The sequence below is a fragment of the Pteropus alecto genome, unplaced genomic scaffold (genome assembly GCF_000325575.1).
Source record: "Pteropus alecto unplaced genomic scaffold, ASM32557v1 scaffold8, whole genome shotgun sequence".
Classification (NCBI taxonomy): domain Eukaryota; kingdom Metazoa; phylum Chordata; class Mammalia; order Chiroptera; family Pteropodidae; genus Pteropus; species Pteropus alecto.
Window position 1 is genome coordinate 18,862,086 of NW_006494609.1, and position 14,772 is coordinate 18,876,857.

Consider the following 14,772-nt stretch of genomic DNA (forward strand, 5'->3'; position numbering starts at 1 on the left):
ACATTTATATATCCTATATACAGTAGCAGGTTATCAAATTTCTAAAACGATTCTAACTCGGGGCAGCAGTATCTGGCAGAGGGATTTTGACGTGGCACTCAGTTCATTTAGGGTGTTCTTTTCCCCAGGCGAGCCCCTAGGATTGATCTTGTCTCTCAGTTTTTCCTTGTTTGTTGGTGTGGTCAAAGTATTTACCATTTGAAAACTGGCCTTTGGAAAATTACCATTTTAAAGTTTTCTTATTCGTTGGTGTGGTGCGTTTACCATTTGAACATTATTTTGCTCTTCACAGAGAAATGTTACTTCGTAAAGCCGTGTGTACGCATGTCGGGGATTAATTTTTTAGAGAGCAATTTAAGAAATAATGAACTTCATGGTAGAAGTATTGTGCAGCCATGTAAATAACTTGGTATCAGCTTAATTTTTAGATTTTACAGGTATACCTTAGCTTATTGGTTTATTATAAGTTATTTCTAATAATTGTTGATTTACTGATTTCCTTTACAATCCAAAAAATTATTTAATAAAACATGTTAGCTGCTATTATATGGAAAAGGAAACTGCTTTTAGAAGAAAGATATTCTTACGTTATTGACCAGTTTTACCGTCATTAACTCAGTTATGGTAGATTCCTTTGGAAATATCATATCCCAAACTAAAAAAAAAGGGTCGAAAACAGATTTTCTCTCTTTAAAATAAGAAGCAGCAAATTAAAGGATTTTTGTAATTCTAACTTATAAAAGAAATAGGAATTTGCTTTTTTGGCAAATAGTAATTTCATCACGGAATCTGAAATTATACACATGCATCACATAGACATTCTTCCCTGCAAGTTTTGTGTTAACTGCATCTACTCCATGTTTGTGGTCAGCAAGGGTGCCGAAAGCCATATCCAGCTTTGAAAGGAAGAGGATAAAATGGAAGCCTGAGTGGAATTTTCCAGGGAGTTAGTAAACTTAGAGTTTACATACATGGATAAACATAGAGCATCTTCTTGCTCAGGACAGATTTCTTTACATTAATACTTGTAGCTAGCTTCTATAGTTGTTTCCCTAGAATTTACTCATTGAGAAGTAAAGGTCTCTTGCAGTGAGCACATGTCCAGAGCTGCTTCCCCTTCCTTTGCAAACCACTGTTTAGACCATGTGCTGGAGTGATTTGGTTTCTGCAGGCTGGCTGACTTTACAGCTGAGTAGGTCAGTCTGCTGCAGAGCGAACATCTGTGACCTAATAATTCCCTTGTGTCCTTGGGTAGATCAGAAGGCCAGGAACTCCTGTCGGATCATTGTGTAAAGCTACACGTATAAAGCTTCATTTAAGGGGGAACATGGAATACCAAATCGAACTATGAGGTTTCCTTAATTAGTTTACTGCTCTTATTTTTCATTCATTCATTCATTCATTCATTCATTCACTCATTTATTTATTTATTTATTTATTTATTTATTTATTTATTTATTTTGGCTGACACAGGGCTATTCTTAGTATTAAAAAGAAATTAGTAAAAGTTAGGATTAGGTAAGATCATGAAGTTGCTTTGTAGCCATGTAAGTGTAGGTGAGTTATTATTTTTCTTGGCTTTTTGTCTTTTTGTTTGTGAAAGTGAAAGAGTTGGACCTGACCAGTTTTCTTTTAAACTTTTCTTTTTTTTATTAAGCCCTAGAACATTTTCTTCAACTAAATTATAAATACCCCATATTTAAAACAAATAAAAGCAGAACTCCACTGATTGAAAAAGGTCGAAGGTGCCCTCTAAAGAAAAATTTTCTCTTTTGAGAAATAAGTGTTCCATTTCTTTTTTAGCGCAGGGTATATAATCAGGATGTCTTTTTTGCTCTCGTTACTAGGAAGCTCAGAGCTAAATATGATCCTATGATTAGAGAAACTACATTAATCCTTAAATTAGATTATTTGCTCCTTCTTTTTGTCATAATTTTTAAAAGTTTTTTCAAATTTATTCAAATAATCCATATAAACCGTAGTTTTTGTTTTTGAACCCATTCATTTCTTGCAAATCCATTTTTAGAACTGCAAAGGACCTTAAGAGATTATTATGTGATTTATGCAAAATCAAGCATTGGAACTGAAGTTTCTTGACTCTTTTCGTTATACACCACATCCTCTGACTTGGTAGCTTACTTTAAGTCTGACAGCACTTAAGTTTATAAAAATCTTTGCTAATGCCTTATCTTTAATTTTTCCAGTTTTATTGAGATATAATCAACATAGAGTGCTATAAGTTTAAGGTGTACAGGATAATGATTTGACTTAAATGTATTATGAAATGATTACCACAGTAAGTTCAGAAAAAATAAGAAAGTATATGTTCTTCGTATTGATCAGACTCAGATCTTTTGGAAAAGGACAGATGTAATCAATTCAATATATGTTTCTCTTTATGTCCCTAAGAGATATCCATTATGGTATAAAACCTGTAAGAATTAATCAACAATGAAATGAAACACAGTTTCTATCCATTTTTTACAGCCGTGCTTGATTATGATACAAAATATTTGGAAACAAGCAAAATATGAATTGACTCACTGGGAAATGTTTTCTGTCTCAACAGCCTAAGAGTTTTATTTAAAGCACAGAATTCTGGAATGACGTAAAGCTGAAGAAGAAAGAGTCTAATAATCAATCTGCCCTTAAAAAGTACAGCCAAAGATTTTCATTGTTGATTAGAACTAAACACTTTCATTAGAATCTGGCAGTATAGTTCTAACAGTTATTAGATTTAGTGTCTACTCTTAAATCAACATTCAATAATTATGTATAAGGTCTAATTTATGTGCCTTGTCCAGACTAGGTCTCTGGGGCTGCAAAGATCAATAACATTAGTTCTGTCCTTAAAGAATTTTGTCCTTTCCCATCTGGGGTAAGAACAGCTTAATTTACTAGAAGGAACTCAGCAAGTTAAAAGGACATTCATACCTCTATGAGCTATTTTCCTGTAGGGTTTTGATTAAGTTGCTTGCCCAAGCCAGCGAAAAGGGTGCTGTTGACTCGGCTCTCTTGGGTGTCACACCTGGGTTCACTGGGTAGATCTGGAGAGTGGCCCTGAAACTTGTTTTATTTTTTCATCTCTAGGCAGTGTGTATTGTTGCTCCTAATGAATGATGTGCACATACCCTGCTTGCCACCTCCAGAGTTTTTTAAGTTATATTATGCTAGTTGGCTTTTGTAGAGTTTCTCAGAAAAATCACTACCCATTATTAAATAAATCCCCGCTGGCACTTGGTACAAAGAGCCGAACAAGAGCAAAGGCCTTGCACTGCAAACCAGAGGTCTGCAGCCGCTCTGGTGGATGGCTTCCTCTTCCTCTGAGGTGGTCGTACCTCAGGCCTACTTCATTCACAGCGTGTGGCCTAGAGTTTAGGCTGGACTGCCCCGAGTAGACCCTCCACATTTGGTGAAAATCGATCTAGCTTTTTCAGCATGATAAAGAGAAACTATATTTTAAATGTATAAATTTGGATTGTTGAAGTTGATACATTTCTTTCTAATGAGGGATGCATTTTCTAAAAGCTTTCTGTGGGAAAAATAATATTCTCCATCTCGCGCATAAGATTTTTGTTGTGTGGATTAAACGAGATGTATAAAGTGCTTGGAACAGTTCTGGACACGTAGCCAGTGACCAGTGGATGCTGATGCATCCTTATTGTTCGCATTGTCTCCCTAAGTTGTCTTAAGTCTGTCTGGTTTCTCGATGTCGAGAAAACAACACGTGGGACGTTCTCTTTGGAGTCTGTTTTAATGCCTTCTTTTGAGCTAAGACCTTACAAACTTAAAAGTCAGTTTATGAACTAGGGTCTCTGGCAGATGTGAATGAAGACGGGTTTACATTTCGCTGGCAAGTGTGTTAAAATAGGTTTTGAATAGGAAATGATTGCGAATTCATAAAAGTTGATTCGCAACAAAGGCAAGGTGGTGATTACAGTGGAATGAAGACTCCACAGTGCAGCCCCTCAATTTACCCATATTAAAGTATATGAATCCAGTCAGTTTGAAGTTGACTTTCCCCCCTGAAGCTGTTGATTGATGCTAAAGGGTTATAGGTAGTTGATATAAAGCAGAGGACTTCCAAGTGCCAGAGAATTCTGTATTCGCCGTTTTCTGCCTGTGCGGTAGGCGTTAGGTATTTCATGGACGTAGTCTTATGCGGGGAGGTCAGGCAGTCTGTTGTTAAGAGAACTCTAAGCCTCATTTCTTTTGTAAGAGTCTCGTTCACGTATGGCTTGAGATCGTTCAGTTCCCCACCAGGACATACGTAGGGTTGGTTTTCATTGAAATATTTACTTTATAAATGTTGGCCTCTTTACAGCTTCCAAGTCTTATGCTTTATTTTGAGAATTCTCCAGGGGACTTGATGGTGCTTGGTATTTCTAATAGGATATCAACCCTTTAAACTTTAGGTTATCGTTGAACAGTTGTGTAGTGTTCTGTCAGTACTTTTAAATTATTTTATGTATACCTTACAGCATCGATGTGAGATGCATCTGCTTACAAATGATGAAAATAAATTCAAAAGAGGTTAGGTGATTTGTCCAGGGCCTTGCAACCATTATGTATTATTATACATTTATAAAGCTTTTTTTTCTCAGAGAGTTCAAGGAACTTAAAAATCTCCTAGTGATATGAGGCATATGATATTAAAGACAATTAAGGCACAACTACATGCCTATTTGCATCTCTTCATATATTGCCCTTGAAACACCTTAACTTTGCTAAAAATTTTTAACATTAATGGTGCAGGTCATGGAACCCCTAGAGGAAAATATGAATGAGGAGGTAGGTGTCATATTAATTCCAACATAGAAAAAATACAGTGACATATTTGTCTTCTAGACTAGTGGTCCCCAACCTTTTTGGCACCAGGGACTGGTGTGCCTACGAGGATCTAGTGCCTGATGACCTGAGGTGGAGCTGAGGCGGTGATGCTGGCGCTGGGGAGCGGCCGCAAATACAGATGAAGCTTTGCTCACTCACCTCCTGCTCTGCAGCCTGGTTCTTACCAGGCCATGGACGTACCGGTCTGTGGCCTAGGGGCTGCTCTAGACCTTGATTTACTGAATCTGTGGAAACTTCTTTCAGTCGTTAAGTGACCATAGGCTTGATCATGTTGGAAGTTTCCTAGTCCTTGTGATATGAATGATATTCGTCATGAAAGGCCATTGTTGCCAACAAGTGGGAAGTTGGATCTACTGGTTTCAGAAATGCTGCTGAGAGATCGTTCCAGGCTGTGATTGCCATTATTATACAGACATTTGATGAGAGTAAGTTCTCACGTATGCAGTGTTCCTGCATGTCACGTGATCAGGGTTCGGCTTATTTTTTGGCTCATTGTCTGCTCACCAACTCAGTGTTCTTCCCTAGGAGGAGGAGTGACAGTGGGGCTGTAAAGCAGCCCTTTTTTGTCAGCAGATCCAACTTCCGAAGGGGCACATATTTGCTCCAAGTAAGCAAGTAGACATATTTCATCTACTTTGTGAAAGTAGTGCTTTTGCTAAAGAATGTATTGCTCACGGCGCAAGCAAGCAGTTCTGATTGCCAACCCGATGAAGTTTGTTTCACTTATTTATTCTGACAGTGCCTAAAAATGCATCAGTATTTTTTCGGCACACTTGTGAATTAGCAGTAATTTTTGGGGCACCTTTTTCAATTATGGTTAATTCTTCATTCTTCATAGCATTATAAGAGTGGGATAGCTTGAACTAGTGAAGAACATAAGATATTCCACATTTCGTTAGCCATGTATTTAAACATTTTATTTTGCTAAACCCCTTCCTCCAGACCCGTTAATAATTAGCAAAATTACTTGCATTGTACTCCCTCTTCTCACCTCCAGAGTTGATAACTAAAAGTGTTGACAGGCGAGAGACCTAAATTTGAACAAATAAATAGTAACAACACTACCACCAAAACAAATAAAATTAAGGTTTGAGCCTGAAGTCATGCACATTTTATATTTACATATGGATTGATACTTCATAGAATGAAATTCCATGATTGTGGGATTACATTAGATACTAAAGAAGACTCATTTGTGGAACTCCGAAATGATTTCTTACAGGGCTTAAACACCGTTTTAGAAATTTAACTTGTGCATACTCAGTGTTTTTTTAAAAGCAAAAATTACTCTGTCCTTAATTTTTTAGTGTCTGTTTCAACTTGAAGCCTGTAACAGTGCCAGGCACACAGTAGGTGCTTTGTCAATATGCGGCGGGACCTCTGCCTCTGTTAAGATGGAGGGCGTGTCGTTGTGGAAGGAAATGCCCCGTGAGGGTTCCACTGATGAGGGACACGAAGTCCTGGCCCTCCAGGAGGACACATAGCAGAACAGAGAGACGTGTGAGAACAGCCCCGCCAAGCACTCCATGTGTGGTAACCTGGCGGGGAGGGACACATTCCAGCCAAAGCCCGGCTGTGCACTGGCCTCCCTGGGACCACCGCGGGGGCGGGGGAGCGTAGTGCCTCGCGGAGCCGTGGGCGGGCGCAGCTCCAGGGGCCCGGACTTCACAGCAGCCAGAGCGGAAACACCCGCACATCCTCTTGGTTTTCTTCTGTTCCAAGGAATGTAATAGTAATTTACAAAATGTACACTTTGCATGGTGACTTCAAGTGGCCTTAATCAGATAAATGAAATAAGATGAACTGATTAATGCAGTCACATATTCGTGAGAATTTAGAATTCTTTGTTTTTGACACATGTGCTGTACCAAACATTTAGTTTTTAAGCTGTGTATTCTAAGTTTCTGAAATGAACATTCCTGGCTTTTGTGATTAGGGGAGAAACCGAGGAGCAGCCTCTGGGTACCCCTCTCTTTCGACAGAGCCATGAATCCGGCCTTTCTGAGAGGCTTCTGGAAGCATCTTGAGGTGATCCTTTCATGTTTGACTTGAGAAGCAAAGAATCGGTCTTTGTTTTTTTTTGCCTGTGAGGATTTTAATACTCTTTTCCATTAAAACAGCTTCAAGTCTATAACTGGTCTCCAGTCAGTGTTTAGACTGTTAGTAAATTGTCAGTCCGAATGCATCTAGCTGGTTTGTCTCCTTTTCTAAATTGGAAGTGAGAAGCTACTAATTAACTAAATATTAGCCTACCATATCTGAACACTTCAAAAATACAATGTGTATATATATACGCTAATGCCCTTTAAAACGTAATTTTTTAAAGATATTTAGCCATGCTGAATTAAATGAAAACTCTATCCTAAGTTTATAAGTTATTCTTGTGTGTCATACAATTTTTTAGTTTCATTTATAAATGCAAGAAAAGGCACCTGTGAAACCTGGTATGGAATATGACAAAATCAGATATTAGCATAATCACTTTGTGACGCTGCTTTCTGTTCAAAGAGAACTGAAATACAGTCAGTCTTCTGCATTTGCGGGTTTCATATCCGCTGATCCAACCATCTTCGGATCACAAATACTCAAAAAAAAAAAAAAAAAAAAAATCCCAGAATGCCAAAGAGAAAACTAGACTTTGCCATGTGCTGAGTCTACGTGAATTGAAGCGATGTGTCAGCAGACCCTACGGTAGCCTGTATGCAGATTTCATGTCATCTTGTATACGGGATGGAGTGTCTTCTGATTTGGGCACCCATGGGGCAGTCCTGGAGCCAGTCCCCTGCAGAAGCCCAGGGACAGCCGTATCCATTCTCCAAAGTTATTTTGACAAATAACAAAACGAAGCATTTGGAGATAATCAAGAGACAGAAGCTGGCAGTAGATTGTTTGGAATTTTACATACCTAGATACAGGTTAAAAAAATTTCTTTTTGTGGTAAAATTCATATAACGTACCATTTTTTACGTACACAGTTCAGTGGCATTAGTACATTCACATTGTCGTGCATGCGTCACCACCGTCATCCCAGAACGCTTCATCTCACAAAACAGAAACTCTGTCCCATTAAACACTAACTCCCCGTTCCCCCTTCCCCAGCTCCAGGCACCCTGATTCTGCTTTCTGTTCCTATGAGTTTGATCACTTTAGGGACCTCATGTAAGTGGCATCACGTACTATTTGGCTATTTCCCTGAGCATAACATCCTCACCATTCGTCCACGTTGTAGCATGGGTCAGAATTCCTTTCTTTTTTTTTTTTTAAATTTATTTTTCAATTACATTCAACATACAATATTATATTATTTTCAGGTGTACAACATAGTGATTAGGCATTTCTATACTTTAGGAAGTGTTCACCCCAATAAGTCTAGTACCCTTTCAACAGCATGCATAGTTATTATGATATTACTGACTGTTCCTTATGCTGTACTATACACCCCCATGACTATTTTTATAACTGGCAATTTGTACTTAGATTCTTGAAGGTTTTTTTGTTTTGTTTTGTTTTTTTTTGTAAAAATTGGTCTTAGTCTGTACACCATTGGCCCTTTCTCTCCAAACTGCATACATTATCAGAAAAGTTAGGCGGGAGATGCCCAGCGGAAGTGTGCATTAATGAAACTCGGCACTTTACCGAGGCATGCTGCTTAAAACACAGGTGTTTCTTTTGTTGGTTGAATGCTGTCTGATTTTCATCCCTGTGTAATTTACCTGCAAGGAGATTAGGAAAGCTCCTTTTTATTAAATAAGCTTGAGAACAAGATGAATGTACTAGGTTCTTGGGTAGAATGTATTGGATAGCTCCTTTTCGAATGAGCATTTAAAAATCTGCCCTCCTGAAACCTTAAAATGCATTTTCTCCTGTACGGAAAGCAATGTATAGTCTTGAAATATTCCTCCTTAATTTTGGTCTGGACGAACCAAAGTGTCTGTGTTTATTCCTGCCTAATGCATCACAAATCTGCTGACACGCTAACCTTGGAGTCTTGGCTGGCGTTAATCAGGCCCGTGCACCGGCAGGAGAGAAGGGCCTGCCGCACTCCATCAGCGCCGTTTGCATATGGAAGTCCTCGCAGGGGAGCTGCCCCGTGCCAGCCGAGGGTTACCTGCCCACTGCAGTTATTGTATGTAATTATCGAGCCAATCTGTTCAGCCCAGCAGGGTCTAGATGGTAATCATGAAGCAACACTTTGGAAAAGGAAGATGTAAGGCACTCTCCCCTTCCCGCATCGGTTGTGTGATGGTACAGCCACTCCCACAGCGATCTTTGAGAAGGAGTACCTCCATGTACACATCTGCTAAGCGAATGCTTTTAAAGTTTCTTAAGCTTAATCTAGTTGTTATTTTTGCATATGTGAAGCATTTTCTTTAGGAACATGGCGGAGGTATCTCTGAGTTCTGATCTTTCCACGGCCACCTTAAGAATATTTTGAAACAGCAGGATTAATTGTAATATATACCTAACAGTTCTGACCATTTGGAGGTTTCAGGATAACGTGGTTTGAATAGATAGATGTGACTTCGCCACACGGTTCTCAGGGACAGAACCCACAGTATGCACTAAGAAAGAGCACTGTGCCGTCAGCAGGTGTCATACCCTTTTGTAGCTCTCCACAAAATGGCCGGAAGCAAGGAAAATTCTCAGATGAAGTGCGACTTAATATTGTTAGAAAATAGAAATGAGGACATTCTGATTTATTGTCAATCAGTGAAATTTGGGAATCAGTGAAATTTGGGAAGTATCACATGATTTCGTAAATGGTACAAACTCATTTTAGGCAACTTAGAGAAGCTTTGAGTTATAACTTGCATTTTAACACATTTAAATTTGAGACCACGTGCTGTAAAGTTATATGAAAAATATGAAGTTTTAAATTTACTACTAAAGTCCTTCTAAGTTATATGTAAGTATAGAAATGTTAGTTTAAAAACGTTATACAGAAATGAAGTAGTTAGAAAATGTCCTAGTGATAGGAAATAATAAGTTGAATGAACATTTGGGGAGCATGGCTGGTATCAGAACCTAAGCATCAACTCCGCAGTAACACCCACCTGGAAAGGTAAATAAAAATAGGAAAGGCCTGAGAGAATGGTGGAAAGAAAATCCAACCTGTTTTTGAGATTGTACGAGCGCTATGTACTTGCCAGACTCTTCCTTTATTGTAAGGTTTATGGTCCTCTTAAGCTTTTCATAAAAATACATCAGAAGAAAACATTTATTGGAAGTTTGCCATTACTGATTCATGGATAGAATTTTACCACTGATATACTATGTGGGGCGAGGCATATATCTTCGCATTTATCGAGTGGGTTTCCCGCCAGACACACACTGTGAAATGGGGCGGATAAGTGCCACCGGCCTCCGTGAGTGGCGATGCCGAGTTATGAAGCACTTTGCTGTAACAGTTTTTGTGTGATCAGTGCTGGCGGTGACACATGGCTCTCAGCGATGAGCTGCACCAAGCGTCAAATCAGAGGTACAGGTCACAGGTGTACCCCCTGCCCGCCTGCCTGCGGTTGAAGGTGCTGAACCTCAGTTTTTCCCACACCTACCCCTTGCCTCTGGCAGCCGCCTCCGAGGTTGCATCTACTGGTCCAAAATTATTAAGTGGAAAATTTCAGAAATAAGCAATCCATAAGTTTTAAGTTGCGCGCTGTTCTGAGTAGTGGGATGAAATCTGAGGCCGTTGCCCTGCACACGAATCGTCCCGTCGCCCGAGGATCCACCGCCCATTAGTCTCTAAGCGGCTGTCTGGGTTATCAGACCGACTGTCGCAGTATCAGTGCTTGTCTTGTGTTCGAGTCACCTTTAGTTAGCGGCCGCAAAGCACGAGTAGTGACGCTGGCAATCTGGCGTGCCAGAGAGAAGCCTTACGTGCATCCTTTGAGTGAAAACGTGTGTCCACAGGAAAAAGCACAGTACCGCGTGCCCGATGCGTCTGCGGCGGTCTCCGGGCGGCCGCCCTCGGGCGAGCGGGCGACTGTGAGCTGTGCCTGTTTCCACCCACGCTCCCCGGTGTGGATTCACGTATATACTAGTACATGGCAAGTCTGTATGTTTACTTACTCGACCATCAGACCACATCTCTCTCTTTCTCTCTCTCTCTTTAAAATAATTTTATACGCAAGAAGCGGAAGAAGGACGTGGAGGAGCGCACGGAGTCCAGCGTGGAAGACATGGACTGCTGCCCGGCGCCGGCGGAGGAGGCTATGCGGACTCGTGAGTTGAGTCGGCTTCCGGGGGCCGTTGCCACGGCGACGCGATTCCCTTTGAGTAGGGGCTCACTGTTTGGGTCACGGCACTTAGATGTCATGGTAAAATACCACAGGGGAAGGTCTTACATTTGCGTAGCATGTGTCACAGTGTCTTTTGGACACACGTGTTGTCTGCTGTTGACAGCAGTCATGAAGTTGGGACCGGGAGCCACTCTCGTTTTGCAGATCTGGACCCCAAGACCCCGAGCGTGTAACCGGCAGGGCGGTGGACAAGGCTTAGACCCGGGGCGCAAGGCTCTGACCTCTCAGGCGCTCCCCGCGCTCGCCCCCCGACCCCCGCCCGTGCACCGAGGCCGGTCCCCACGCAGTGCCAGCTCTGCTTGTCTTGACAGGTTGGGACACAAGAGATTAAAGCCTCAGATCATCAGTTTTCAAAGCTCTTGAGGCAGAAAGCAAAGCCTAAAGTTATTTTTTGGATGACTCAAACTGACATTAGCGAAGCGGCACCGCGGGGCAGGCCCAGGGGGCCTTTGGCCTGGTCTGGTGGGTGAAGGGCCCGGCCGCGGTGTGCGTGGGCGACCTGGGGGTGGCGGGGGCGCCCAGAAGGGAGAAACGTGTCCCAGGTCTCGTAAGTTTGTTGACTCTATGAAGAGAGATTCAGTGCTGGCTACTATACCGTGTATTTTTCCAGATTTCTCTGCTGTCTGCCTTTTGTTTATTATTTTGTTGGTCCTTGATTTTTCATAGAAAAGGAGAATTTTTTGGTAAAAATTCCATTAAAGCGAAAGTGCCCTGTTGAGTCAGGTCAGCGGTGTGTTGTAACCTCCTCCGACTGTGGCCCCAGTGCGTGTTCGTAGAAGGCGAAGCTTCAGCTCGCAAAGAGCTGTTTTCGCCCCGATTTGAACATTTTCTTCATTACGTATTACGGATGGAACATAGGTCTAACTGCATAAACTTAGGTTTTTCTGAATTCCCCCATGAGGACGCTCGGGGTGTCTGAACAGGGAGTACGTGACTTCACTCTGGAGGCTGCAGCTTTCGAAGTGGTCCCTCTCCCTTCTCTGTCGCCGTCCTCCGTTCCCTCCTGTTCCCCTGCCCCCTGTCTTGTCCGTTCTGTCACTAGGAAGTGAGGCGTCCCGAGGAGCAGTACACGGAAGCATGTCTCAGCCAGAGGCTAGCGGCAGCGGCTACGACTGAGTGGGAGCGAGACTGAGGAGCATTTACAAAGACAGAGTCACATTCTTCCTTAAAGAAATCCCTTAAATTCTACAACTGGCTGTTTTAGTTTAGGAAGCCCTACATTGTTCTAGTAAGGTCGATACCCGTTTAGAGCAAAGCGAATTCACAGCTATGCAGGAGGAGGACTCGGTCTCTCCAGGCTGCCTGGGGTCGTGGTCACTTTGCCTAGTGAGCATCAGAGGTATTTGTTTTGATACATAATGATTTTAAGTTTGGCTATAACTATAAAAAATGTTTTTTATACCTAAGAATTTAACTTAAGGTCCTTCTATTGATAGTTTTTACTGTGAGAGTATTTTTGTTCTATTTATTAATGACAAGAGAAGAGAGTGGATCCCATCGCTAATTTAAGAACAATCCAGATTTTTTTTGATTAAACAAAGAAGATAAAGAGTAATCAGATTCTCCCTTATTCATATAAACTCTGAATTGCTTTACTTAAATGCTGTCTATTTTCCTATTTTCCCATTGTAATTCATTTTCCCCTAAAGTATAAGGCTAGTTAAGGTATTTTAGTATCTAAACATTCATTGATGAGAGAAATTTTACTTGAGATGGGAAAGTGTTATTGCTTTTAGCAAAAAAAATAAAAGCCAGGAGTGACGAAAACGTATATATTTGTATTCATCAGTTTAAAGTAACTCGAAGAAGGCACATTATTGCATTTGGATTTTTTAAAAAAGGTAATGCAATTCAGCGAATTCTGTTTTAGAGCTTTAAGATTTTGTGTCATAAATGTATTTGAAGAATGGTTACCTCTAACAGCAGCTTTAGAAATGTCAGTTTCTTCATTAAGAATTTTATTTTCAAACACAGTTTATGGTTTACAATATGGTAAGAGATTTTTCTCACTGTGTGCTCTTTCAGAATGCCGTGCCTAGCAAATGGGAGCAACTTTCCTTTAATATCTATTTAGACCATTTTAAAAACATGTATAATTTTCTTGATACACCTAAACTCATTTCGACTAGTTGGGGGCCTATTGTGTAAGAACACATTCTGAAAGCTTTCAAAATGTGTATTGTGTAGGTTTTCTCAAAGAAAGAGGGGGTGACAGGGTGGTTTTCAAGAAGAACAGAGGCCTCTAATCCTTTTATTTTTATGCAAGGCATAATTTTTACCAATTGAGAAAATTTGGTTATTCACTGTAAGTAATTTCTCTCCCCGACAAAATGATAAGCCTTAAAAAACCATGTGTATTCTGGCATTTCAAAACCATGCCAATGTTTCAGAATTGTACTAAAAATTAGTTAAAGTAGCCATGATATTTATGGCTAGTACGCTCTGTCCCTGCTGTTCGTAAGATGGACAGTGCTCAAAAACCAAGTCTCGTTGGTGTTTTCTTTTTCTTTCTTTCTTTTTTTGAAGTACCTTGGATTTTAGCCCATTCTCGAGGATTCTGTGAGGAAAACATGATTTATGTTTACTTCTTAAATGTCATATCTACGGTCTAGTCAAGAAGGAGGTATTTTTAAGGACACTGTACAAAGAAATTCCCCACTTATTTTTTGCCTCCTGCATTATAAAAATCATACAAGAGTATCCCAGACTGGCGTATTTTATTTTTCGAATATTAAATTTTATACATTAGTCTGATGATTGGACTTTTTAACCGGTGGTAGCGTATGATGAAAATGAGTGTATTTTTTAAAGAAATGAGAAGGAAACTAGATTTTTTTTTTTCTGTAGCAGTGAGAATTATTAGGAAAATATTGTGTCTAAGTTACATAATATTGATTATATAATAAATTCCGGGTGGTGATAGAACTTTTAGTTGCAGTGGGGAAACTTTAAATCTAGATCGAAGAGGATAGGTAGCAGCGATGTTTAATTTAAGAGTAAAATGTCACATTGGGATGTTAATGAAAGTGATAATACTTGAGTATAGCTGTAATCATTGTTAACGTTAATGTCTTTTGTGATGTGACTATAGATTCGAAATGGATTGAAAGGGAGATGTACTCCAGTATAGGTTATTGACCCTGATCTTGGGATATCCCATTATGCCGCTCGCAGGCAATCACAGCATTCTCGGTTGTCTGTGCAAAATTAATTTCAAAATTCTTAAATGAAAACCTAAAAATGTACCCCGGGATAATTTTAAAAGAAGGCTATATCACAAAAACTGAAGAAAAAACTCAAAAGTTTAAACCAACCATAATTACGGGCTATGCATTTTAAGTGGCAGAAAAAAAAAGATACTCATATATGTTTGAAGTTTGCTTTAATATAGTGTATGGCCATCGAATAGAAACTAGGACGGAAAAATAAAAGAGCACTAATTTTTAAACGGATGTTCCAGTTAAATAACTAAATAAACCTGCGATCAGAAAACCTTTAGACACTCACCTTAGACATGTGTGGTAGATATTTTGTCCTAGATTCAAAGACTGTTTTGTGCGTTTCAGAAAAGAAGTATCGATCTCTTTGTTGTTTGGTGCATTCATTGATTAATTATGAGCCA

At 40.0% G+C, this 14,772-nt stretch overlaps 1 protein-coding gene across 8 annotated transcripts in view; it reads left to right on the forward strand.

Moving 5' to 3' along the window:
- Positions 1–14,772, forward strand: part of VRK1 (vaccinia related kinase 1) — a 65,906-nt gene that overhangs the window by 49,950 nt on the left and 1,184 nt on the right. For 3 of the 8 annotated variants that reach the window (XM_025042037.1, XM_025042036.1, XM_025042031.1), the window contains one exon: positions 10,983–11,078. In XM_025042037.1, coding sequence (XP_024897805.1) covers positions 10,983–11,078 — 96 coding nt within the window. Of the gene's footprint in view, positions 1–10,982; positions 11,079–12,192; positions 12,922–14,772 lie in introns of those variants that run through there. The other 5 variants (XM_025042034.1, XM_025042033.1, XM_025042032.1 and 2 more) reach the window with 5 other exon arrangements.